The sequence below is a fragment of the Rhopilema esculentum genome, chromosome 6, assembly GCF_057945365.1.
Source record: "Rhopilema esculentum isolate cy_ngs chromosome 6, ASM5794536v1, whole genome shotgun sequence".
NCBI classification, from domain to species: domain Eukaryota; kingdom Metazoa; phylum Cnidaria; class Scyphozoa; order Rhizostomeae; family Rhizostomatidae; genus Rhopilema; species Rhopilema esculentum.
The window spans coordinates 9,796,771-9,820,787 of record NC_142820.1 but is presented as its reverse complement, the minus strand read 5'-3'; the positions used below and the strand labels follow the sequence as shown (position 1 = coordinate 9,820,787).

At 35.9% G+C, this 24,017-nt stretch overlaps 1 protein-coding gene across 2 annotated transcripts; it reads right to left on the bottom strand.

Moving 5' to 3' along the window:
- Positions 1-50: 50 nt before the first annotated feature.
- On the bottom strand, positions 51-17,360 carry LOC135686758 (ubiquitin-like modifier-activating enzyme ATG7). Of its 2 annotated transcripts, none has more exons than XM_065203073.2 (20): positions 17,195-17,360; positions 15,319-15,376; positions 14,433-14,550; positions 13,721-13,798; positions 13,277-13,390; positions 12,085-12,136; positions 10,745-10,836; positions 9,337-9,425; positions 8,861-8,985; positions 8,211-8,301; positions 7,638-7,782; positions 6,185-6,343; positions 5,478-5,535; positions 4,833-4,969; positions 4,147-4,329; positions 3,436-3,551; positions 2,974-3,058; positions 2,744-2,824; positions 2,176-2,295; positions 51-684 (listed from the first exon to the last, which is right to left on the bottom strand). In XM_065203073.2, the coding sequence occupies exons 1-20, from the start codon at positions 17,343-17,345 to the stop codon at positions 640-642; spliced, it is 2,097 nt and encodes a 698-aa protein (XP_065059145.2). In that variant the 5' UTR covers positions 17,346-17,360; the 3' UTR covers positions 51-639. The 2 variants fall into 2 exon arrangements, with proteins under 2 accessions (XP_065059145.2, XP_065059146.2); XM_065203074.2 differs by having other exon boundaries at positions 4,156-4,329.
- Positions 17,361-24,017: the final 6,657 nt, after the last annotated feature.

Here is a 24,017-nt window from a genome sequence, read left to right as displayed (position 1 = left end):
AATTCATTAGTTTGTGACATGATGCAGAATCACACACAATGAGCCATGCATAGGTAAGATTATAATTATTTGAAAATTTTTACGGCATTTGAAATTACATTGCCAGAGCATTATATGCATTGAAAATCTTGAAAAACCAAGGAAAAGTGGAAAAGAAGGATCTGCAGCGAAGGGTGATCAGCCCCCTGTGACCCCTGGCTCTACAACCCTTGAGAAAAGGTCGTTTCAATGGTAACATATGATAATCTACTACAAACATCATGGATCTAAGATGAACAATTGCAATACTAAAATAATCTAATAAATCTCGTGAAAATCTGGCACAAACATTAGAAAACGATGTTAAAAGTGATGGGCCTAGGAAAATTCCGGCACATAAAAAAGAAGGTTTAAAATAGGGGAGATAAAATTTTGGAGGCAAAATCGAAGCACTTCAGGAAGCCATAACCCTTGTCTGCACGAATTTCTTCATAGTATTCAAAACGATTAAGTTATTGAGATTCAAAATTGTATTTAATTCTACTTTGTAAGAATGTCCTCAAATCCCGAGTGTTCAAATTTACGTTAAATCGAATGTTGTGGACACACTATCTTGTTACTCCATAGAAATTTAAATTGGATGAAACGATTCTCTTGAATTTAGTCAGCATTCTCGTCAAAATCGTCGTCGCTCCATTCAATAATCTAAGAAAAAGAACAATGAATTATAATAGTCTTTGTTTGTCACATCCTCAGTAAGGTTTCATTTTCAAAATGAAAGTCTGCTACAACTGAAAATAGTCGATATTGCTGGGGAAAAAATCCAAAAGCAATATCCTTTCGACATCTACGTGTCCCTTCATATTGATAAAACATACTGGCTTTGCGATTGAATTGTAATTTCATTTCATTTGTAGAGTTCTACTTAAAAGGAAAAAACATCTAGTTCTGACATGAGGGAAACCGAAATACTTTTTTGATATCTCTAAAAAGAGCATTGGCCATCAGTGATAAGGAGAATAACAATAATAGACTGTAACATTGATGAAATGGTTTCTTAAAGAAAGGGAGACGTGACGGCTTAAGGTAGCTAAGGTACATAAGAATGGATCTTGGAACTCTGATACTCTTTACATGGACCTTGCTGTGATCGGGACGCGAAGCAGCATTCCTCGTATATTCATCCTAGAGCATCACCCTCGATCTAACAGGTACATTGAAGAGATTTACTTAAACGGGCAGGAACCAGATTTTAAGAAACGATTTAACCTAATAATTCCAGGAAATTGAGACTTTCTGTAACCTACGATGAAATAAAATGACCCTGACACCCTCCCAACAATCCCATCTCTGTTACGTCTGAAGATGTTCAAGTCCATATAGGCAACAACCATTAGATAAAGCTTTGTTTACTTGCATGTAGAAAATGAAAATGTCGATCTACGTGGCTTTTTCAGCCTGAAGAAAGTTTCATTTTCATGGGGAAAAGCCACATGTAGGAAATCACATGGCTTGAACATATTGTAACAAAATGCTGTGTTAATCATCTTTCGTTTTCATCACTGCTTTCATTATCTCACATCTCACGTTTTCATACAATCCCACTACTTCGAAGAATTCTGAAACTTACCAAGAGGAAAACCTAACAGCTTTGGAATACTTATGTGAATTTCAATGTAACTGTTTGTAAGAAAAAAATTAAAATTTCCTTTAAAACTTTTTATTGATAATCATCACAACTGATTTTCTCAACAAGTATGAAATACCAGAGAATCGCATTTGAAAGCTTTCGTTGAATGAATTGACCTTCTAAATAAAATTTACGTAGCAACCCTTTGTTTAACGGACAAAATTAGTATTCAAACAAGCACCTGCGTTGAACTCCTTAAAGCAGAAGACCTCGAGCAGCGTGACCCGGTTGAAACTAATTCAATTCAATGAGCTTAAGTTGTGATGACCTGTATAGCATAGCGGTCAAATCTCGATTGGCTCAGAGATCACACCACTTCACTTTTCTCCCGATGGCACTGACCAATCAGAAAACAGGATTCAAACAACAAACCCGCGTCACGTCCTGCGTAATTGAAAATTCGATATAAGTAAGAGTGGTCAGCTCTTGTAAGAGAGGCCTATTTCAAAATGGCTGCATTTTCCCGGCTTTACCAGAACAAATATTGTCGTATATACAGCTTTTACCTCAGTTTCTAATGTGCTTTCCTGCAATTTCGTTAGGCCTGTGCAATCCTCCAAATATTTTTGAACGTTGAACACTTTCAGCAAAAATTCAAACCCATTTTCATTGTATGCCTTTACAACCTAAAGAAAAAACTTATATTAAATATAGAAAATAATTCTAACATTCTATTTTTTTTCATGCAATTTTTCCATCTAAAAAACGGCTGACATTGATGTAAGTTTCTACTGCTTTGTAAAGAACAAAATTTTCACTCCTTTGGAAGCTTGCTCCTTTGAATGTAATAGTTTCCGCTACACCAAGCTTCTTCAATGAGGCTTAAGCTTTGGACTCAAAGTGGCATTGAAGTGTTGAGTAAATGTAGTCATAAAAGAAGTCCTGGCGACTTTTAGCCCACAATCTCGTGCAAAAGTGTTGCTGTAGTTGTGCATAATAGTCACAATTATTGTTACTGTTATGTGCAGGTTTTTTCTGTCTGCTATTAATCAAATTCTACAGTGAGGAATATTCTACGTCGGGCAGCATAGCAGTCACGGTTTTTGAATAAGAAAAAGTCTTATTAGAACTTACTATATCTGAACAGGCAGTGCAGCAATTAAAGGCCAAGCTAACAGGCGTCAGCAGCTGGAATCGAGACATAAAAGCACGGATCTAAAATGAAGAAAAGGTTCTTTGTACAGCAATGGTAACGTGGATTACCTAATTACGAGGGACCATTGCGCTATAAACTGCAAAGCAGATGGCAACAGTCATTCGACAATAGTGAAGTAGATAGGCAGATGCCTTCAGAAGAAACGAACCTGATGTGGAACCATGCCAAGGGGGGTTGCAAAATCGTTGTCAAAGTAATCTTCGGAACCAGAAGTGTCTGCTGCAGCGTACCCTCTGCAAAATAGAATTAAAATTACTGTAATAGCTATTACTTCGAAAAATTCACGATCCTTCAAAAAGCACTGGAATAAAGACATTGCAATAAAGCACACCTAAAAGTAAACAAGGATTTTTACTTACAGATTCAGACAGCTGAAAAGTATCATTTAGACAATATTTCTAACTCATGGACAAGTGAACATAAGATTTACAACTGAAACTTGGGCACCGGAAAAATATGAAAAAACCCTGAACACTGCAGGTTCTCGGAATTGAGATGAATCTTAGAACTGATTACAATTAACTTCCCAAATTCAAAACTATCTTTATAAAGATCTATTTGAACCTGATATCCAGTTACAACGGCAATGCGAACCTTAGAAGAGACTTACCCTTCTTTATGCTGCAAGACTGAAACCAATAACTCAACAGCAAGTGCACTCGCCATCATTGATATACCTGGCCTCGAAACAGTGCATTGCTGATCAAGGGTTCGATCTCTAGTTGACTTCAAGAAAAATAAAAACTACATCATCAAAGAATCACAGTATAAATTATTTAATGACTGTTCCTTGTCTTTAAGATGGAACATTGCACGGTAATTAATATCTACTTGATACTTTATTAGGTGTTATTATATTATATAAGATATTACCATATTATCTACATAAATTCTTAAAGCAGCTACAACGAGTCTTTAGAAAATTATATGATTAAGCCAAAATATTTTCCTTGATGCGAAATTTTGTGAAATAAAATACATGAACCAGAGTACGCAAACGATTTTGTTTCCTATTAATTACAATTTCTTTTCAGACTACTGTATATTAAAATTTTCTTTTACATGCTGACAGAGCCGTAGCTATTTGGAGGGCAAGGGAATGTTTTTCTAAAAACTTCCTTTCAAAAAAGAGGAATTGTTTCTCATCTAAGTTTGCTTCTTCGGCGAATTTTCAGATTTGTCGGCAAATAAAGGCAGGCTCACACACTTGCTCGCATATGGGGTCTGGATATCCCCTTCAGCAAAATAGCTAGGAATTGCTCTGCACACAGACAAAATAAATCATTCTTTGGCTGCAAAACGCTTCTCACTCGCAGCCTACCTTACTTACATCACCAGGTGCAACGACATCGCTGCAAAAGTAACATCCGAGACGATCACCAGGTATCTCCACCTTCTTCTGGCTGACCTCCAATGCACTAGATTCAGTGTCACTGCTTTCTCTCTTTAGCCCATGCCTCATAACCATGAATGTATCGAAACCCAATGCTGCATTGATGATAATCTGGAAGAGAGGTTAGAAAAACATAAACTTAAATGCGACACGAGGCTGCTACCAATTGCTTCCATGGCAACAGAATCCCCGGGTCACTCAACGAAAACGGACAAAATATAAACACTTTATTTTGTGTAAAATTAAAAACAGCAGAGTTACTTTTCGCTGTGTATTCATTAACCAGATTGTGATGTCAAAGTTTTGGTTCTTTAAGAAGAGTTTTGAATGTTTATTGAATGTAATTTGAATGTGAATTAAAGAAAAGGCTTATTGTTGAATGTGTAAACCATGTGACGTTGATTAAGTTCACGAACTCTGCCCGTAACGAGGTAAGGAGGTATTTTTAGAGACCATTTCTTCTGCACATTCACAAAAGGAAATTATGAACTTTAATTTTTATGAGACCACAAGCATAAAAATATTTGAATTTACACTTAAAAAAGTTTTTGGCAAATGACGATTGTTTTGAAACTTCAGAATAGTGTCCCCATTGCTCAGTTAACCAAAATTACCTTTCGCTTTGCTGCTCCAAGAAGAGTAGGCAGCCATCTACTCTCTCTAGTGTCCATCAGTAGGAAAATAACATCGTGTTCATCAAACAGCGTCTCCAATGCCTCGACATCTTTTCTTATACGATTTATTTCATCTTCTAAATGTTAAATGCCAAAATTTAAATGTAAGAATGCAGTGAAGGAAAATATAGTCGGTTGGTTAGTTCGATTTGGTAAAAAGATTCTGCTGACACATGGTTTGCATACCGAGGATAACAACTCCACGAGTAGTTGCCATATTTGACTCTGTTCCCATGATAAAAATGGTATATATAACTCCTCTAAAATTAAAGTGCTAGTTTAATATGAAAAGAAATACATGTATCTTTAGACTCATTTACATTTCGAAACCCACTTATATCTATTAATAAAATTAGATTTTATTTTAATGGAATCTTGGAAGGAATTGGGGGGGGGGGGGGGGTGCAAAATGAACTGTTAAACTCTGGGGGAAAATCACTTGTCCAGCCTGGTTTTTAACCAGCACCTACAATCAAGCGCTCCAACCTTATGACCACTTCCTCATCTTCAAGAATGTACGTTTTATAACTAAAGAAATGATCAAGCCAGTGTAGCATTATACCTGAAAAAATCGTAAATACTCACCAGAGCTCCCGACTGAGTGACCAGGCATAGGAATAGTCAATTCAATACCACGGGTGTCCTATAGAAATAAAATCAATGAAATCACGTTTGCCAAAAGCTAGAAAACATGCTATATGAAAATAGAGCCTACATAAAGGTTCGAAAATATTTTCACCCTAGCTGTTGTTAATCAGTATTGGGAGAAAACAGCTAGTCTTAGCGCCTGGTTTTACAGATGAAAGATTCATGCAGCAAACACCCTAAAGGAAATGGGCTTGGTGCAAGAGGGTGGGGGGGGGGCTAACGGTCCCAAGTATATCTGGAGCAGACGATATGGCCAAGGGCGAATCTGGCCAAGGGTGAGCTTCTCCTCAACTTATATCCCCTGTGAAAGAAAACTAGCCTCACCCCACAACACCCCACCCCACCGCACCCCACCTCACCACACCCCACGCCGTAAAAATTCATGCTCGATTCCATGCTTTGTACTAAACAAAAAAGATAATTGTATTGCATTAGCCAGCCTATCATGCTCACGACACATGCCCTTTAATATCTACGCTTTAATATCCCAAGCGGTTAATAAAAAGCTAACCCTGTCAGACTGATTATAACAGATAAGATCTCGTCTACCTATTTGAATACATTTTTGCTATAGCAAAGTCAAGATATAAATTTCCACATTACTACACGATATTGCTTTTGATGAAACTGAACTTTTAACTTACGATGCCGGGGAATATTCTCTTCAGAGATTCGGCAGCAGCCTTTGCCTTCTTTTTGCCCCCGTTCTTGCAGTCTTCAAACTCGAAAAGCGTTTGACGAACAGGATTTGAATACGAAATTCTCGAATTGTCTACAAACGTTATCTTTCTCACTCCCCATCCCTGAAATGTATAACGTTTTTAAGTAAATATTCACATTAAAAGGCACTACTGTAAATCCTCGTAATTAGCCCCCTGGAGGCTTATTTATTTTTTATATTTTTGGATAAGGGCTTATTCGAGGGGGGGGGCTATACAAGGGGGGGCGCAATTTCTCTATGAGCATTTAATTAATTACTACCAAAAGTATGACTTTTTTGTGGCAATTCAATAAAACGTCATAGGCTACCTCAGATGGCAAAATTCATCAAATGGAGGGGTCCAATTCGAGAATTTACGGTAGCAGTGGGGGCTTATTTGAGGGGGGACTTATTGATAATTTGTAGTTCTAGGGTGGGGCTTATTCGAGGGGAGGAGCTCTTTCGAGGGGGGGGGGGGCAATTCGAGGATTTACGGTATGTCTCGGCGCATTTCGTCGCTGGCCAATCGGCAATGCCAGGTTAATTTTCAATGTCTTGTTCTCTCTTTCAAACTCTGGACGGTTGATTAACGGGGGATATACCTTTACAGACACAGACAGGATACAGACAATTTAAAAAATTGAAATATGAAAAGCAAAGAATAGTTGATAAAATAATGATTTCAAAGGTATCTTTCTGCATTAACCGAGATTAACGATTTCAATAAGAATTTCATATGATCAAGGGGAAAAATTTGGGACAATTTCTTTTTTGTGCGGAATTCTTACAAAACCTGTATCGTTGTGCTAAAATCATTTTCGAAAAGGTTTTCCTAGGACATCTAAAGTTCAAGCTTCAAGATAATGTGGCAAAGATTGATTTTGTTTGATCTCCTACATGCTATTCAATGAACCTATCGTGAAGTCTTGTAGTTGTTAAATTTATAAGAACGTGACAAAGAGTACGTGATAATTGTATCGTTTGCAGCAGAACAGAATAATCAAAATCATCCCAAGGAAGTAAAATAGACGCAACAGCTGAGTAATATCCCGGTCAAAAAACATATTTCAAGCTTGTTCTTGAAGTTACATGAAGTGTAAAAAGCTGTCTGTTTACACAAAATATAAAAATCTGTCTGTATATCAAATAAAAGGCCAGTAAATAAAACGAGCATGTAGACTTTGACTCATATTTCAGCTGAATTTGCCCGATATAAATGCAAATGCCCAATATCGGTCACGTCAGCAAACAAACTTAACTTTGGCGCGCAAAAGATTTTTCTCGGATGCCTACAGTAATGTTGTCTGTGTTGTATACACGGCTTATAATACATCCCATTTTGCCAAACTGTAGAAAGCAAAGCTTATCAACATGATAGACAATAAATAACAAATCACCATAAGATTTCTTGCTACGTTGCATCCCAGAGTGCCGCTACCAAGAAGCAAGCAGCGTGTCGTTGAGATCAACTCGAGGTCGATTTCAGGAACCAGTCGCCATCTCATCAGCTTGAGATTAAGGTCGACAGCAGATTCAGCAAGCCTGAAATTAAAAAACCAATAGAGTGTGATCATTTTTTAAAAAAACAATGATACCTGAAAAATAGCGGCATCTCAACATATAAAAACCTGGCACTGTTTGGACATGTCGAAAACTTGAGGTAGTCTTACGTGTGCCATGCAACGGACATATTTAGTACAAATTCTATGGCTAATGAACGTTTTGGCATAAGTAAGACCATTCATTAAGTATTCAGTATCAACTTTTTTAACTCTACATGATATAATATGTCACAAACTGCAAACACAAAAGTATAATTTGAAGGCAATGAACAAATAATACGAAAGAAATTGCTAGCAAAGGATTCTCTAACGAAGAAAATGCACTCTATATGATTAAATAAAATTACGTCGGTAACTCTTGAAGTAAATAACTTGGTTGAGAGATTTTATACTCATTTAAAAACTTACTTCACTGGATCCATCGTTGCACTTAAATTGACCATTCGTGGAATCATTTTTTGCTTTTCATTTTTCTCCCAGCCAACCACTCTAGGTAGATCTACATAAGTGGAGAAATGTTTAAAAGCAAAAAAACGCTTAATTAGCTTTAATAATAATCAAAATTGAATTATTCACTATAAAATTATATGAAACCTTATAAAACCTTCAAGTTTAAAAACATGCAAGTGTTTCTTGATAGACACTTTTCATGAACAAAGTCATTTATACAATAACTCTCTTTTTAGCAAAATATTCTCCCATGTTACATATTGTAACAATGCAATAAAACAATACTAAACAAATCTTCACACTTGAAAATATTTCGAATAATTTGTACACAATCTAGATAATTTTCAATAAGCCTAAAAAACAAACAAAACATAATGCTTGGAGTGAACCAATGGAAACCAGTGCTAGAAAAATTAAAGTACTGGTATTTTTTCAATAATAATATTTCTTTTTAGAGCAACACAACTGGAAAATTTGATACATATATTATTGCTGTCAGGCAATATTCATCATGACATTATCTCGGTAGAGAAGCTTCTTACAACGTAATGATATTAAATACTTTGGATAACACCCTACAAAGACTGAATAAAATATAAATGCCATACCTGTGCAGGACCTAAAGTCAGGCAATGCTTCAATATCAAGCATCAAACTATGTCCAACATCTCTTTTGCCATCTCTAACTCTATCTCTGTAGCACAAGACTTCAAGTTTCTTTATTTTTGCACCCCTTCAAAAAAGCAGCGATTCTCGTACAAAGAATTTGTAACATGGTTGAAATTTTGAAAATTTGGCATATCAATCTAGGATTTACAGTTTGCTTATTTGCTTACATAATGCTAAGGTCGTCTTAAAAGCGGTTAAAAATGATCCTAACACCTTGCTGTGCATATTACGAAGCCAGTTGCCAATTGATTTTACCATGCAATACATTACTTTGCAACTACTTACACGCTAAAATATAAACAAAAATGCTAACTAGAGTTGATAAATTAAAGTATTAGAGCGATAATGTCATATTTGTGATGAAATATGAAATAACATAAACAGTAAAAAATAACTGAAATAAAAATAAACAAACCAGTGGAATGATATGAGCGCGAGGAAATTTCGAAGAGGCCATCCAGGATATTCATCAAGATTACTCGGATCTGAGAATCCAACAGTTACCTGTAAAAGAAATACATTGTCTGCCTATAAAAATGTGCAGCACAATATAATGGTAAAACATCATGCGTAAAAAGGTTGGAAAATTAAATGAAAATGTAAATGCCGCTGGTTCAAAATCGAGCCAATGTGCGATACTATATCAGATGTTTTAACGCTTTCCCTTTTGAAGAACTTCTAGTCCCTGGTCACTGGAAATCTGGATCAGATAGGATCCAAGATGTACATTTAAAAAATTGGCGCGCAAGACACTGTTCAGCGGAAACCCCCGAGGTAACAACGCAAATGGATCCGACCTGGGCCTGATCCAGATTCACAAGCATGCGGATCCAGGCAGGTATCATAAATATACCTTTTAGGTAAGAACTTTTGACTCTAAAATTCTAACATGCACCCATTAAACAAGACCCAAGAACAGCCTGACCTGTGACAATGAATGCTCTCCTTTGCAGGATGTACTGTATTCTTGTCGATTCAAAGAAAATTGTCAAGGTGATTTTATTTATCAAGTTAACTCTAAACTCAAGTATTATTCGTATAATTGGGTATCTGTTGCTTAAAGAAAAGCACGGTTTGATAAGACCATTCGTCGGGTTCTAAGAATCTTGCGATGAAGAAGGTTAAGGAATGACGGTGAGCAGAAATAACCAGAGAACAATCCAATATCATAAAAATGACACTGTTATCCGAAGATTTCAAACTAAAATATAAATCAAATGCATTAATATTTTGCTCCAGTATACCAGGCTTCCTTAGAGCAAAGGTCTTCCTTGTTCTGGCTTGAATAGAGGCATCCATTGAAACTTCGGCCAACACTCCACTGGCCTCCATTGGCCAAGTGCTGGTACGGAACAAATGCCTCTAGTACCGTTACGTAGTGCATGAAAAACCACCAGACCACCCTTAACTTGATTTTCCTACCTGAGAATGTTTTTTGAAAATACAGTCTTTTATCTGGCTTAAGAATATTCTCACCAGTTAGGAAATTAATTTCATAGCTAAGCCCCTATTCCAGTTCAATTTAGACGTTCATGGATCACCAAAACAGAAATTGATTTTGTAGTGGTAGTAAAATTGCTTAAACCTTTATAATGTAGCTTCACCTTTATTTATAAAAAACTGGTGACACATCATTACGGTTGTTGGAACCTTACCCTTTTTTCGTTTATCTTCCCATTCTTGCAGGAAATTTATGCATGATTTTCCTCCAGTTGCAGGGAGAAAAACAAATTTTCATGCCCTGCCGTTACGTTTCCATCTAGTTCAAATGTCTCTAGTACTGTTGAAAAATTAGATTTCCAATATTTTTACAGCAATCTTACCTCATCGGTATCTTTGAAAAATACGTCAAAATCTGCTAACTCAGCTAAGGATATAGAATCGTCAATTCTCTGCACCAGAAAATACCCAGGATCTGAGAAAAAATTCAAAGTTTTCTATAAAAAACACTGCCTCTTCATGTTGAGCAATAAGAAATCTCATATTTGAATTTGGTAGATAAACAGGAGATGCTGAAAAAGTAAAAATTGAAAAATAAAAACGTTTCAAGCATAAATTCTTCATAAAATCCGTTAAAGCTGAACTAATTCGGAAGCTACAAAAGATCATTTTTTGTCCAAAAAAATCAAATCGGTTAATTCATACGAAGAAATTGGACTTAATGAATATGCAGCTTGCCCAAGAAAGTGTCATAATTCTGGACGAGGCTGTACGGTTTTCCATAATATTACAGATTTTTCATGAAGGAAATCATTTAGTTTTATTTACAAAACTTAACTATTTTTTGAAATAATAAAGCGGGTAAAAGAGCCTCTACGAAATGTTTACCTTCACAAAATTAAAATTTCGACAGTGCGACCAAAGGTGGCTTATCAACGGATTTCTATTAGAATAAAATGGTCTACCTACGTTTTTAAACTTTGATGATATAACAAGTGGTTTCTATCCTTTAATCAAATTTCATGCAAACAGTACAGGTAAATAATTAACTATTATTAGACGCAAAAATGGCGGCATAATAGAGCCACCAGCAGTATGACGTTAATAAACCAAGCTGAAAGAATTTTCTAAAATAAAGCATTTCAGAAAGCGTTTTATTCTGCTTTCGTGTCATATTTCCCAAATCTTTTCTTGGCTGGGTTCTACCAGCAAACTGTTTAACAAACCATCATAGTTATGGTTGATTGTTTGACGGCTTAAAAAATACACGAATGAAAAATGGAAAATGCAAACTATCTCAAATTAGCAATAAAGGGTAAGGAATAATAAGAACTGGATCGTGCAATTTGCATGTTGTCATTATGAAGACACATTCAAATAGCGTTATCTAAAAATTTGGGAGCTCCATAAAAAGCATTTTTTTGATCAGATATTTATCTTGATATGTTATCCAAAAATGACACCACATAAAACAAAGTTTTGACGATTTAGATTTTTCGACTGATTTTTTACAGCCTATACAGAATATATTTGCCACGTGACCCAGACAGAAACTTTCCAATGACAAATCATTCAATGATACAGGTTAGAAAAACTCCATGACAATAGCTGCCGGCCTAATGCGATGCCTTACAAATTTGCCAACTCAGCTTCTGTGTGTTGTGTTCTTCGTAACAATTTCAAAATGTTACAGGAATTTCGAATGAAAAAGACCAAAACTCACCATGCCCAATACGTTTTGCTAAATCGTCATAGGAATTTTGTAGCATTTGAATCTGCCATAAAATCGAAAACAGATCATCTTACTGATTAAAAAATGCATCAAGAAAAAACAAATTTTATTGAATTCATTACTTTGTTAAACCCTGCATTACAAAATATCGAAATAGAAGTTGATAGCCATTTAAAGGCAGTGAAAGTCAACAACTAGGAGGGAGAAATGAAAACTGTCGATTGTGCCGTTTACCAAACCACTGAAATGAAAAAAGTTATTGAAAGAGGCTTCAGTGGTATATGACTGCAAAAGTTACTTAAATTGGACATCTGGATCCTATATGGGATAAAGTATACTGAAATCAATGCTAATAAATGCTGGCTTAAGGACGGTCCAGCAGAACAAGCAACTTTTTAAGGCACATTTAAACGGTAAGGTTTATTGAAATCATGTGCTCGCGTTTCTGATTGGCCTATTTCGATCCACAACTGGGTGTATATATTGCGAATCCTTCAAAAACTATTAAAGTCTTATTTCCGATTGAAATCTTTCCTTGAGCTTCAATTTTAAGATGCAAAAATATTTGAAATCTATATAGATTACCTGGATAACGTATCTAAAGGGTGTTGCAAATGATGTATGAAAATAAAGGAGCCTCTTCAATCTGCTGAGGGTGATCTTCAAAATATCCCCTTAGACGGAGCCCCTAATCTCTCCTATCCCTATTCCAGTGGCATTTTCCTCCATGTCCACGCCTTACAAATGTAATTTTATTCTTTTTCAGTCAACAACTTCGGTATCGTATACTTATTATGCCTATTTTCTTCACAATCCTTTATACTTTTATGCGTTAAATTTCGAGGCTTTTTTACAATGCCCTTCAACCCCCCCATTTAAGCAGGCCCAAATTTGTCTTTTGTATGACCATCATGTAAAGTAATTTTTTAATGCTTTAGATACATTATATGCAGCATATTTTTTCAAATTCTTTTTGTTGTCTATCCATGAAGGGCCCGGCCAAATTACATTCTCTCTTGTAATCTACCACTTAGGCAGCGATTTCAACCACTAGTGAAAGGCCAAAGAACTTTTTGCTTTGTACAATTATCGCTTCTGTCATCTTTGTGCTATAATACTACAAAGAACTTTCAGCAGCTTAACTTCGCTTGGCTAGATACATAAATAAGAATCAAAGAGTTACCTGTTCAGTTGAGAATTTATCAATAACTTTGACAGGTTTCTTTGCTGTAGCATTTTGCTCTATGATCAATGCAGGAAATGCAAACCAATAATAATAATGATACTTTTTCAAATCCTAGGAAGAGAAAAATAACACCTTTGGAGATGAAAAAGGTACATTTTTAGCAACATTAATTTGATGTATGTTTAAAGCTTCTTCAGGAAAACTTTAAAAAATATGAAGGATTGCTTTTAAAACCCATTCACTCTTCCTACTAAAATGTGCAGCACTGTTACAGATGTCACAAAAGGCAGTGACTCAAATATTGGCTAAGCAAAAAATTGTAGGGTAAGTGGAAGACAAAAAAAAGCATTGTCTTTGGTTGGTGCTTGACTCGCTTGGACAAAATGTTTATAGGTTTGATAGTTATGCTTACAATTTCAGTTAAAAACAAATCAAACTTACCGCAAATGTCAACAATAGGAACCTTCCAATTAGTGATGGGTTCTTTATGGCTTCACCTGACTGGATACTTTGCCATATCTGAAAGACATCAGCAAAAATGTAGCCCCATATTTATGATGCAAAGAATTTATCAACATTTATCGTCCAAACTGACTAAAGAAATAACTGGTATTTACTTTACAATTTGTTAGCCAAACGTTTAAAGTCAGCTCTCTGCACCTTTATACAGATTTGTTTGGCATAAGAAAGCTCATTTGTCATCTATTCAAGGATTCATTAAAACAAAAAAACAAGTTTCAAGATGTTAGTTCAATTTGCTTTAATTTTGATTTGGTATTTGAATTCTACTACAATATTAATTCACTATCAAAATAAAAAAGCAACATAATTTGACTAGATGTGATAGAAGTTATAATGAGTAGCTCTCAAAGTAGATAGATTTAGAGATAAAAAGTTTAAGAAAAATCATAAAGCATAATATTGCAAATGAAAATTCTAGTCTTTGATAATATTTTCGATAAATTTAGGTGTTAATTCATAACAAAATGTCATTTAGAAGACCACATGATAATAAAAAACCACCCATCTGTTAGGTGCAAAAACTGATTCTTCAGAGAACTTTTATTCATTTGCTGGAAATTTCCATGCCGATTGCCTTTGGAACACAATGACTAGCAGTATTTGGATGTAAAGATATAATTTGCATTCTTACTTGATTTGAAACTTCTTTTATAATTTCTTTCTTGTCACATGTTTTGAAATCATCCATTGTATTTTTGTTTAGTAATGAACCTTCAACAAGAAAGTTCCTTGGAGCCATAACACTTGCACTGAAAAAGATATCTTTCAAAATCAGAATGGTTAGTAGCCCTTAAAATTTAAAAAGGGTATCATTCTGAGCTTAATTGTTCTGAATTGCATTACCAGCATTACCCAAAAAAAATTTTGTGCCTGATTTGCACCCCTGATGTATCAATTAAAAGGTGGATATCTTCTTATAAAGGGCATATTACTATTTTTGTCATATTTTACGAAATAAAAAGAAATGTGTCTAATGGCCAATTCACTAACAACCAATCCCTAACAACTCATTCATTACTCTCTCTGTCATTTTTATGCCTCATATAAGAATCTAAGTGCAAGGTCACAGTAGTGGACAATTGGTCTCCCATCACCCCCGGAGGATCGGTTTTAAATCATGGGAATCTGCTTATCATTGCACAGGGTAACTGCCAGGTGTCAGAAATTTTTAAAGGAATTCTATATCTCCTATCAATGATAAACAGGGATTTCAAAACAATTCAAGTTGAAATAGCATATCACATCAACATGGATTCTAGTCATAGAACTGTATTATGACAAACAGACTTCAAAGCTACTGAGAACAATCAACAGTGATGCATCATTTTGAAACAAGAAAATGATTTAATCTTAGATTACAATAGATAACCAAAACAGCAAGCAACAGAACTGACAACACAAGGCAACAGACTTAACGTGGGAGCCTGCCAGGAGACCATCGATAAATTTCCAAAACAAAATCTAAATGACTATGAAACAAATGTTAAATTTCTTTACAAATCTCCATAACTACTTACCTGTGCTCGAATGAATCATAGTCAACAGACAAATGAGATGGAAGCCCATTAAAGCCATCTGTAAGAAAATTACAGTAACTGTAACATTGGAAATTCTTTATTTCAAAGATCAAAAACAACACATTCGTTACCAGAGAGAATTATCATTTTTGTTCATAGCATAAACATGTTTCTTAAGAAAGATGAAATGTTTACATTTGGTATGCTAGAGATACTAGAGTTCATTTTTCATACACAAGAATACATATTTTTGCTTTTTCAAACAAAATGTGTTATCAGCTTGGTTTTCTTTCAATTCTAAGCCTTGCAAGGACAAGCAATGGACCAGAATAAAAGCATCCATAACAAAATATTTGATTATCTACAGAATTCAACTTTCTGGAACTATTGCGCATAACAAGCTTATTAATTTCAAGCATCTCCAAGATTAACAGTAATCTCATTTTTTGGCAGTACAGAACTTGAAAATGGCTTTGAAAAAAGCAAACATTTTACAACATATTGGCTACAACATTTTGGTCTGACACTCCTCAGAGCATAAAATGTCAGGATAAGGGTCTGAAAGAACACAATGAAAAATATACACCCAGTTGTAGATCAAAATAGGCCAATCAGAAAAATGCAAGCACAAGACCAGTATAGTATAGGTTACCAACTAGTGGCGAGTGCCTAGAGAAAAATTACCACTGGAGTCCAAGAGAGAAAATAAACTCCTTTTATCTACACAATGGCAGCTTTTTTGTTTGTTTGTAGATCGATTCCAAAACTGCTAGATTGAAACATTATCTGAAACATGTCATCATTATAGATTTTAGCGCAATCTGGGTTGTCTATAAGATGTTGACCGATGGCATAATCAATTGTTTGAGCAGTGTTTCTAGACCTACAAGGTCAAGGAGGCTGTTCTCTTTGAGGGGCAGTTTTGTTTCTTATGTTGGAAGGAACATGCTGTTTTATCCTATCCCTCAATCTTTGTGCATCCTATGTAGCCAGAATCAAACTAACAAATAAATTCATGAATAACATAACTTTTTTGATTGGCAGGAATGCAATCCTTTTGAATGGATGGAAGGGCTCTCCTATTGCTGTAAACAATACAAGGATTGACAGCAAAGAAACATTTTGTGATAACTTGCCTGATGATTTCTTACCAGTGTATATAGCAAGCCTACTTTTACCGGTCAGTGCATACGCTGGAATTCATTTTGCCCAAAACAACGCAAAGTCAACCTTGTCAAAACTTTAGTACATAGGGCACTGATGATCTGCTCAAAATCTTAACTGCACGCTGAACTGGAAAAACGCTATCCAGAAGATGTCATTTTATCTTATACTATTTCAAACCTTCAAAACCTACAAGAAAATTAAAAGCACACAATCCTATAAAATTCCCTGCTGTGCCTGTACACCAGTATGGGCTCCACAGCAGCTGCAGTCCCAAGAAATTTTTTTGAATACAGGAATGCACTCTTGCACACCTGACATGTTTTTCTAGGATGATTAAATGCCTTTCTGAATTTGTTTGCAACATGGAGGGATGAAAAAAGAGTGTCGTTCTAAATTGACCCTCTCAAGATTGGGGCGGTCCTGGGACAACCCTGAAAGAGAAGGTTCTGCCAAAGCTAAGCTTTTATACATATTATATATATCGAGAAAACATTTTAATTCTAGGCTAAGTTTGCCAAGCAAGTGCAGCATCTGATATTTTCTTTGCACCCACAAATCCAGCAAGTGAGAAGGAGCTATTTTTCTTCTACTAAAAAGTGCGCTTTAAAATAAAATTGCACACCTATAAGAACTGCATGCGATATATATCATACGCTCAGCAGCAGTCAGAAACTTTCAGTGAAAGGGAGATAGAAAACCTTTACTTAACTGTTTGAATATGATCCAATTATATTCCTTGCTGAATCATCGAGTTTAAATTCTTCAAGCTTTTTCCTTGTCAGCTTGTGCCAGAAACCAACTTCTATGGCGCTTGCAAATGGAACAAATTGCAATATCTGACCTTCTTCCGTCATCGCCATCTTGTTTACATCCTTCTGGATTGGAGATGAGGCTGGTTGAAACTGAGGTCAGTCACTCATACACCGTAAAAGCCCTATGAAACCCCCCTCTGTGAAGCCCCTTTTAAAATGTAAAAAAATTCAAAATAAGCCCCTTCTTTATCAAGCCGCTGAGATGACAAACACAGGAAAAATTTGCATTTAGTGGGTCGCTTGACGGGCTGGATGACGATAACATTGTGTGCATTAAATATGGCCCATGTAAACATTGAAATCAATCGAAATTTGCAAAGAATATGTCTTAGGGGATATCAATTGATCCTGGTGACTCTGATAGTTGGCAATGTTAATTACTGTAAAATTGTGGTTAGATGGGAAAACAATTGCAATTTTAGGACATAATTGATTGATTCCAAGAAACTTTCGAAGCTGCTAGACTTGAGAACATTTGCATGGCATCTTCATAACAAAAAATGCATAAGGGCGTTTTTATGACATTTTTGCATTTAATTATTAATAAGCCCACACTCTCTAATAAGCCTCCCTCTCTTTTAAACCTCCCTCTCTTGTAAACCTCCTTCTCTTTTAAACCCCCCTCTAGAACTGAAAAAATGTTAAGCTTCTGGGTGCTTAATAGAGCTTTTACGCTAAATTGCAAATTTTGCTATTACCAACTCGAAAGAACTCGAAACCGGTAATCAAAATTTCTCTGCCCCAAAGTGGTACTCACCGCCAATTCTGTCTTTTCTGCAAGCATGATTCCTGAGGTAACCAAAGTTCGAAATCATGTCAAACTCAAGGTTGTTTACCCATGAGGCTTTACCTATCAAAAAAGTAGGGCTCAAGGCCTACGCCACAAATCTGAAAGTGGGGGGGGCCAAGGCTAGCAAAAGTAGGGGGTCAAGGCTTTCCCCCTTTTCTGCAGCTTAAAAACTACTTGCTCCGCAAAAAAGTGAGGGGGCATGGCCCCTACGGTACCGTGTGCCCTGTCAGACCAGAATAGCTTGTTCTTTTATCATCACACCACAGTACCATAGTTTTCAGTAATATGATATCAAGTAACCTCTTCATCAGGACATTTGTAAGGAGTAATGATGTAGTGTTCTGTGTCCAACCAAGGCAAACTAGATTGCTTAGAGGTTCTCATTCAAGTGGTAATACAACTGCTCTGTTATTTTTAAACACATTGAGATAACTAGCAAAGCAAAACTTAACAAGTCTTATCATTTCTCCAATTCTCTCTGCAACCTCTCTGCATATAATTAAAATCCCTGGGAGTTTAAGTAAGTACAAAGACTTGCTTTTCAATGAAAAGCAAAAAGAAAGGCAAAAACATAAACATTTCTAAAGATACAGCAGCTTTAGACAGGACCTTAGCCATCTTTTTTCCATCAAGGCATGCAAACATGACAATAAATAGCATTAGCAGTAAGAATTTTAAGGCAAATATTTGACACTTTATTCAAACAATTTTGACCTGATTAAAAGCAAACAAATTACAATATCCCTGTTTTTAGCTACCTTAAATAATATTCACAAGCAATTGGCAATCTCTCTTCTCTCTATTAAGCACTAACTGTCAAATAACTAGGATCAAATTAAAATATCAAGCTTGTTGAAATCCTAAACCAAAAATTTAAGTACAGAACTATATGAACATGTCTGAAAATAACTTTGGCCTAAAGGTCATTCAGATGCAATGTCTAAAACTGCAAACAGCCATAAAGTGAAACACTGGATTAACAAATAACCTGTTTGCAATTTTTTGGCATTGGGGGTAATTCTACTAGCATAAGAGACTGGTAAACTAAACAATTTCTTAATTTATCACCTGCTAAATCTTTTGAAAGGTTTCAGGATAGCATCAACAAGATTCCTTGTTTAAAAGATCCGAGTTTTCAAAATGTATTCTACTAAATAAAAGGAATCTTTTTTAGTATCTATTCATTTTTGACAATTTTTGATCTTATTGATGAATCTAAGAATAATGTCATAGCAAACAAAACATTTTCTTAGCAAAAAATTCCACATAGTGAAACTCCCATAAACCCGGAATAAATCTGTGCTTATAAAACTAACTTGCAACAAACTCTGGACAAACAAAACATTTCCATAAGATCCCTCAAACTGAGAAAATCAGTGAAATTTATCTGGTGTCAGTTACCAAATTGAGTGATTTATGGGAATTAAGACTAATGTCCAAAAGTTAATTGTGTTTTACTTATACAACCCTTTTCTTTGTTGCTTCCCTATCAGTGCTAACTACAAATCTTACTGTTTGAAGAACACTATCTTTCTAGTTTTGTTTTAAGCTTGTGCATGGTGTTTCTAAATTGTATGTATCCTGAATATGTACATTGAAACATCATCAACTAATTTAATGTCAACTTTCCATCAAACTTCACTTGAAATATATCCATCTTCATATCTTGTGTCAACATAAGGTGGAGCTTCAACATAGTCATGTCCATCATAATCATAATCATCATATGACTGATTCCGATCATCAGGATAACGCTCTACATTTTCTCTGCTACCATATCTTGGTCTTTCCTGGTAATTATACCCATTTCTTTCTGCTGCTTGATGTGGATCAGGATCAATTCTGAGAGGTGCTTCATATCTTCTTTCTAAATGATCCTTTGGGTCATGATATCCTGGTTCAGGATAACTGGGGGGTCTTCTTCTTGGAGAATCATCATACCTCATTTGGTCTTGAACTGGCCTCTCTTGACTATCATCTGACTGACTTTGACGTGGTGCATACTTTGGTGGGGATCTTACTCTTCCTACACTTTCTAGACTTCCCTCAGAATCTCTCTGAATCCGCTGATTTTTTGGAGGACGATGTCTTCCTCTTTCTTGACTATCTATTTCATCATCATTATCCCTTGGAGGTGACTCATATTGACTTTTATTCTTGGTTTTATAATAATATCTTTGCTTTCCTCCACCTTCCCCATCCCTTTCAGAAACACGATATTTCTTTCCATCGGGACCAACACGCCGTATATTCTCTTCACTCTTTTGCTTTTCTTTCTTTAGTCTTTGGTTGCTGTCATATCTTTCATCATCACCTTTTTTAGCCTGACCTTGATTCCATGTGGATTTATTCAAAAGCTTTCTATATTGTTCTTCTCTTTCCTCTGCCTCTCTTTCATAGGTTTTTGCTCTTAGTGCTTCTTTGCTACCAGACTTTTGATCATCTAAACCATCCCTGCTACTCCGTAGAGCCCTTTCATTTCTTATATGAGCTTTTGCCTCCTTTTCTCTCAACCTTTGTTTCTCTTCACCATCTTCTTTGTCATATTCATTTAGCTTTCTTTTGGAGCTTTTATGTGGCTCTTCCTCGCCATATGGGTGCCTGGTCTCAGCGAAATTTCCATTGTCTTGAGAACCAAGTGGAACAATTTCGTCACTATTAGCAAGTTCTGCTCTTTGGTAACTTATTTGTGTCTGCTGCGACCCCATTTTACTGTTGTTTTTTGATGAGCTAAGCTTGTGAAATGTTCTTCTCATGCCAAGCTCAAGAAAATATGAGATAACAACAACAATTACATACCAACCAAGAAGAACATAAAGTGCAAGGGCCAAAAGTAAACCAATTATCTCCGGGCAATCATAATAAAACTTCCAAGAAATCCAAACGATTGCAGCAATTCCATGAAGAATGCATAGTATTTTAACAATAATACAGGGTATAAGAATCTTCCTAACACTGTTCCGTTTTTTCCATGGTGTCGAGACATCTGTCATTGCAGCTGGAAACAACATCAGTAATGTCAAAAGTATATCACTTGCTAAAACCCAGATTGCTATTTTGGTATTCAGTTCAAGCAGGTTGAGTTGCGAATCGTTATAAATTGTAACGTTTCTCCAGTCCTTTATCTGCACGGGAATTTTGAAGTGGTGATTGCAAATCAAACCGCCAGACACCAAAATACTGGCAATGCACAGGCAAACAACGCCAGTTTCTAAACTGTAGAAAACGCAGAAACGTGTCATCAATGGCCTCATTTTTTCTGCTAGGTGTTTCTCAAGTAATTTGGAAGGTTGTGATGTGATTTGCAACCAGGCAGTTAAATTTGTGTACAGGTCTTTACAATTTGGTAGATACCGCGTTGCACGAACTTACCGCAATAAAACAAACTCCAAGCAAATCAGGGTTTAACTTGGTCCGGATCCAGCTTTCACAAATTCAAGATACGACTGTGTTCGTTTCTCATGACAACGAGCTTTCTTTTCACTTACAACGGACATGCAATTGCTCTTGGTGGGCATTGAACAGCACGTACTAGGCCGCTAGAATGACATTAGACCGTTTAGATCTCAAATTACGTTTGCTTTGAACGAGACAACGCGGAAACGATCCGTGACCAACTTGAATAACTTCACAATGGTCGACCATTCTAATTGTTATCAAAGGGTTGTTTACCAAATCGGATTGCTGTTGCTGTTGTTTATAGGGCAATTTCTACCTTGCCCCTCCCAAGCAGTTGCAAAGATACTGAAATTAAAAACAGCTATTCAAAAATTTGATTCTTTACTGAAACAGAAGCAAGTACAAAAACAAGGAACAACTTGTACAGCCAAGTAGGCGGGGGAGAACAATGAAGACCTGCAATTGATAAATGGAATGCCTTTGTTTTGTTATTCATTACATGCAGCATGATGTAATATGTTGATGATTCGTCCTTGATGTAAATTCGAAAGTACAAAAACTAACCCTGGGATTATAAGCAAGGGAGCCAGACCAAAATCTTACCGAATTTTATGTTTCTGTGTAAGATGAAGTGGATGTGATGGTTTTGAGAAAATTGTATACTGTACGCTTTGTTAGCTATGGAATTTCAATTTGAAAAAACCACTCAAGCAAGTATACATATTTATCTTTTGTAAGAAATTCTCTATAAGAAACGAGTACTGGACACAGAGGCGAAGCCAAGAAAATTGTTTGGAGGGGTGAAAAGGTGATTTTTGCTGACAAAAAAGGACGTGTCTCACTCTTTAAGGATGTGGTCAAAAGTTAAATGTTCTTAGATGCTCCTTTTTGCGTTTCTGTTTCAAAGTTTACACTCTAGTGCCATACTTTGATAGTTCAACTACACAGAAATGTTAACATGTTACAACTGTATGAAAAAGGTTACAGGGTGAGTACAAAAATTCTATCTTTTGCCCGGCAAAAATCCTTAATGTGCAAAAATCCTTAATGGGGGCAGGACCGTAAATCTGTCATGTCAATTGGGGAGTCAGCAGATCAAATGAATATAAAATGTGCAGTGGGTCATGGCACCACCAAGCAATTTACGGTATGTGTTATGGAAACAGTTTGAGCGGCAAACGACTTAAAAAACAAAAAGAAAGATTATTAGATTTTGTAAGGTTTTTTCAGCTCTATAGAAGGTATTTACAGATATTTTTTAGAAAGTTGACTTTTTTATAATTGAGTTGATAACATTTTTCAAAGACAGCTTGAGGAAATTGAACCTGATGGGCCGAGAATCGCGCTTAGTGATGTAGGAGGACCCACAGGTTGGGGCCGACGCGAAAGAAATTTTTTAAATCATACCTTCTAAATAGCTAGAAAAGCATCTCCAAGACCAAGTTCAACAAAATACTATATTGTTCAGGATAGACAAATCGACGTTTCTCAGAAGAACACTGATTATTGTTCTGGGAGAAATTGGGAAGGGGAAGAGTCATGCTTAAACTCTAGTGACAGACGTCGGGGAAAGAGAGAGAAGGTGTTTTCTATTCGAGAGCAAGCGATTTTTTCCTGAAATCATATCGGATTAAAGAAAGTAAGGATGTATCTAAGAACATATTAGGGCTCAAAACGAAAATTTTCTTAAAAAAATGGAGGCTGAGCAAAAATTATTGCATTCTAATAATATAAAGTGTAGTCATTGCTTCTCTCTATATTACATCCAAAAGTACTTCTTTATTGACTTGGTACTTTTACGCAAATTAATTTTACCTCTTTCCCTTTTTGTCTTTTGGCCTTGTTCCTAGCTACAGTTAAAAGCAAAACTCAGAATTTCATTTTTTGTGTCTATGCTATTATCATGTCACTAAATGTGCAGTTAAAATTAAGGAGTTATTATGGAGGTCTTGGTACCGCAATTTGACTAATAGAAGTTCAAAAATTCGGAACTTTAGGACCTAGGCTTTGAGTTAGGATTTTTATAAAAAGGCGAGTGTAAATATACGTAATGTGGGTTTGTGAAAATATGTGTAAACGATTCTTTTTGTACATGTTTTTGAGATTTATTCAAGGGGTGATATTTGTGGCTAATCCCCCACATGGGCATCGTCACTGACTCAATACCACTCTGCAAACATAAATAACTGCCATCAACAATAGTCAACTTGCGCTTAACACCATGACATAGATTGGCTATGGTTTGTTGCAAGAACACATAAAAACTTAGTTTGGTTCTAACCCAGTTACCAGGGATTCCTTTTTTTAATAGAAAATGACAATAATTTCTCAAAAAAATCGTTTTGCTAAAGATTTTTTTTTGGGGGGGGGTCCAGTCCCCCCCGTCTCCCCCGGGATTTACGGCCCTGGTTGGGGGGCCGCCCTTTTTCTCTGACCCCATAACCTCCTTGGGCGACGTCCCTGATTTGGGAATCAGATGAAATTTAGAAACTTTAATATTCAAAGCAAATAGGTTTAGAAACAATTTATTT

Coding starts and splice junctions, on each gene's coding strand:
- LOC135686758 (XM_065203073.2), bottom strand. CDS start 17,345: ATGGCGATGACGGAAGAAGGTCAGATATTGCAATTTGTTCCATTTGCA. Junction 10,837..12,084: donor AGCAAAACGTATTGGGCATG/GTGAGTTTTGGT, acceptor ATTTTTTCTCAG/ATCCTGGGTATTTTCTGGTG. Junction 3,552..4,146: donor CACCTGGTGATGTAAGTAAG/GTAGGCTGCGAG, acceptor TTTTTCTTGAAG/TCAACTAGAGATCGAACCCT.